This window comes from Vigna radiata, chromosome 8 (assembly GCF_000741045.1).
Source record: "Vigna radiata var. radiata cultivar VC1973A chromosome 8, Vradiata_ver6, whole genome shotgun sequence".
NCBI classification, from domain to species: Eukaryota; Viridiplantae; Streptophyta; class Magnoliopsida; order Fabales; family Fabaceae; genus Vigna; species Vigna radiata.
In genome coordinates, this window is record NC_028358.1 from 6,098,503 (window position 1) to 6,101,928 (window position 3,426).

The 3,426-nt window shown below is 27.8% G+C and overlaps 1 protein-coding gene across 1 annotated transcript in view; it reads left to right on the forward strand.

The window, feature by feature from the left end:
* Window positions 1-2,290: 2,290 nt before the first annotated feature.
* The window catches only part of LOC106770140 (serine carboxypeptidase-like 45), a 22,587-nt gene continuing 21,451 nt past the window's right edge, over window positions 2,291-3,426 (forward strand). The window contains exons 1-3 of the mRNA XM_022785423.1: window positions 2,291-2,778; window positions 2,899-3,000; window positions 3,108-3,203. Coding sequence (XP_022641144.1) covers window positions 2,433-2,778; window positions 2,899-3,000; window positions 3,108-3,203 — 544 coding nt within the window. The 5' untranslated portion in view covers window positions 2,291-2,432. The remainder of the gene's footprint in view (window positions 2,779-2,898; window positions 3,001-3,107; window positions 3,204-3,426) is intronic.

The following is a 3,426-nucleotide window of genomic DNA, read 5'->3' on the forward strand; positions in this document are numbered from 1 at the left end:
AAGGCCGTTAGCAAAAAGGACCACTTTGAACAGTTTTTGCAAAAGGTAGGACTTAAGTGAACTTTTGAAAAAAGGAGGGACCACTTTGAACAGTTTTTGCAAAATGTAGGACTTAAGTGAACTTTTGAAAAAAGGAGGGACCACTTTGAACAGCTTTTGCAAAATGTAGGACTTAAGTGAACTTTTGAAAAAAGGAGGGACCACTTTGAACAAACCCTCCGAAAGGAGGGACCAAAATAGGTATTAAACCTTAATATATTAAGAATATTTTAGTAATTTAAATGAGAATGAAAATAAATATTAAAATAATTATAAAAATGAAAATCAGACATACTAATTTTCATCCCATATTCAATTAAAAAAAATCAAATATTATTATATTTATATATGTTTATATCTGAACTTGTTCAGTACATTTATGAAGACAAGTTTATTTACAATTATCATTCCTACACAAAATACATCTATATAGACCATGTATAGTATTCACAATAATAATAACTCACAAAATGAGTAATCAAATTTAGTGTTACAACTGTTATAAATATTATAGCACTATTAATTATTTTATGAAAGAACAAATTATAATATATCCCAATATGCTTAATTTTTTTTTAATAAAAGATACGTTGAATAAAAAATATAAAAAATAATTCCTGTAATATAAATATAACTATTTTAAATATGTTACTAAATATTTTAGAAATGTATATAAAAATAAATATTTAAATAATAAAAGTAAATTCAAATATAGGTAATTTAAATGAATTCATGCATGTCACAGGTTTTGTAAATACTTTTGAAATAAGTATATAAATTTAATTTTAAAATGATAACAAAATATATTATGGTTAAGCTCAAAGTATTTAATCATATATTTAAAGATAATTGTGTTTAAGTTAAGAGGTAAGAATAGAACATTTTGGTCATTGCTTTTTTGTTGGGCTTATATAGTTTTTTTCGGCCTTTTCTTCCCACACCCCATAATTTTGAAAATTGCTTACTCTTTGTAAATGTGATTTCCAGAGTGTTATGGAAATATTTCAAAAAAGATTAGATGTAATTACCTATTTTATTGAAAAAGACTAAGTAAAATGAATAACAAGACAAAATAATTTAGTGTTTAAGTAGAGTTAAGTAGTTGGTCGAAGATTTATTTATATAATAAAGAGTAAGTTGAATTAAGTTTTAAGTATCTCAAAATTTTATATTTTAAATTTTCAATTTATTTATATTAAGAATTTGTGTTTTATTGGATATTTAACATATTTTTTTATTTTTCTTGTAAATATTTTACTGTTTGATTTTGTTGTTAATAAAATGATATGACTATTTTTTATCTTTTCATTTCTAATTTACATACAGCTCGAATTTCTTTCTTCAATGTCCTCAAATTCACAATATCAGTTTGATTTTTCTTTCTCTTTTTATAAGAATGATTTGATGGTAAATTGAAGAAGAATAGAGAGGCAAAAACAAATTTGGATTCTCTGTGTGTCTTTTATATTTTAAAATATATTAATATTTTTTACGTATAAAAAATAATATATTTTAAAGACATAAAAAAAAACAAGAAAACTCAACAGAGAAATGAGATTAAACAAAACAAGATATTTAAATAAAAGTATAAAATATTTTAAACATTCAATAAAATAATCTTTTAATAAAAAAATTGTTCAAATTTATAAGACATTCAAAACTTTATTGAGTTAACAAATATAGAAATTTCTAATATGATAATTTTTCCAAAGTAGTATGCACAAGTTAAAAGTAAAAGAGAAAGAATAGGAAAATACACATGCATAAATTAATTTCAATTAATGAAAAACTATTTTATGAAGAAATTAAACATAAAAATGTAAGTACCATAAAAAAAAAATAACTTCACCAAAAATTTTGTTTAATTTCCTTACAGAAATAAATATAGAGAAAAGTGGAAGAGTGGTAGAAGAGGGAAGTGATTGCTTCATCAGCAACCATTGTTGTCTTATTGCTATCATCTTTCTCTATCAATCTGTAATAATGCCCCGTGACTTAGTTGATTAGTCAGCCATGGCACAATTTTCAACTTTTTGTGAAGTGTGAACTCCAACCAAACAATCTCATGTTCTTTTTTTATGAATAAACATGCTGAAGCTCTTCATACTTTTTAGTATTTAATCCAAACTTAGAATACTAATCATGATCATAACAAAGTAAGCATGACCAGATTTTCAGATATTTGTTTCCCTTTAAAAAAAATTAATCAATTTTTTTCATTATTTTAGCTTTTTCTGTTTAATCTTTTTCCATCAGAATGCACCCATTGAACTCTTTTGAATGTAATACTGTAGTAATAATGAAACTCCAAGATTCAAGACATTGGGGTCACCACCAAAACTTGTTTCAGAGTCATGGACCCAACAGTAGTACTATAATAATCATACTCTCATATGTCCTTACTATATTCCTTACTCTGTGCCTTCAACCTTCAAAGAACACACACAGAGAACTGTCCTCAAACCAACAACCCCTTCTCAGATCTTACTATGATGTCTCACTCATTTGTTATGATTGCAGCATCACTGTTATTTGTTATAGCTCAAAGTGTTGTGGCAGTGAATTCAGTTTCACAAGCTGATAAGATAAGCACTTTGCCAGGGCAGCCACCAGTCAAATTCCAGCAATATGCAGGTTATGTTACTGTGGATGAGAAGCAGAACAGAGCTTTGTTTTACTACTTTGTTGAAGCAGAAGTGGAACCAGCTTCAAAGCCACTAGTTCTATGGTTAAATGGAGGTATTGCTATATGACAAAATTTCTTCTTTTTTTCTTTTTTTTCTTTGGTTTTGGAATCTTAACCAAACCCGTTAGATTCAGTGGAAGAAGCGGTTTAATATGCTATTTGGGTTTTTGAAGGGCCTGGTTGTTCTTCTGTTGGAGCTGGAGCTTTTGTTGAGCATGGCCCTTTCAAACCAAGTGAAAATGGACTTTTGAAAAATGAATTTAGCTGGAACAAAGGTAATCCAAAAAACTCAGCTAATCTTGTACTTTTTGTTGGAATATCCTAAGTGACCTTTTAGGTTTAATCCAAATTTCTCATTGATTTGAGTTTGTCCTTGTTGCAGAGGCAAATGTGCTGTACTTGGAATCACCAGCTGGTGTTGGTTTCTCCTACTCTGCCAACAAATCTTTCTATGACTATGTGAATGATGAAATGACAGGTTCTTCTTCTCCTCTTCCCTTGCATTTTGTAAAGTACCATGTAAATACTACTAAATGAGTCACGGTTTAGCTGCTAACAAGTTGAACTGAATTTATTAACTATTAACCATATTTGTAGTTTGATTATGGATCAAAACTATGATGTCACATTTCTCAAAAATCTGATGTGTGGTTCCACTTCCTTACAGCAAGGGACAATCTTGTTTTCCTACAGCGTTGGTT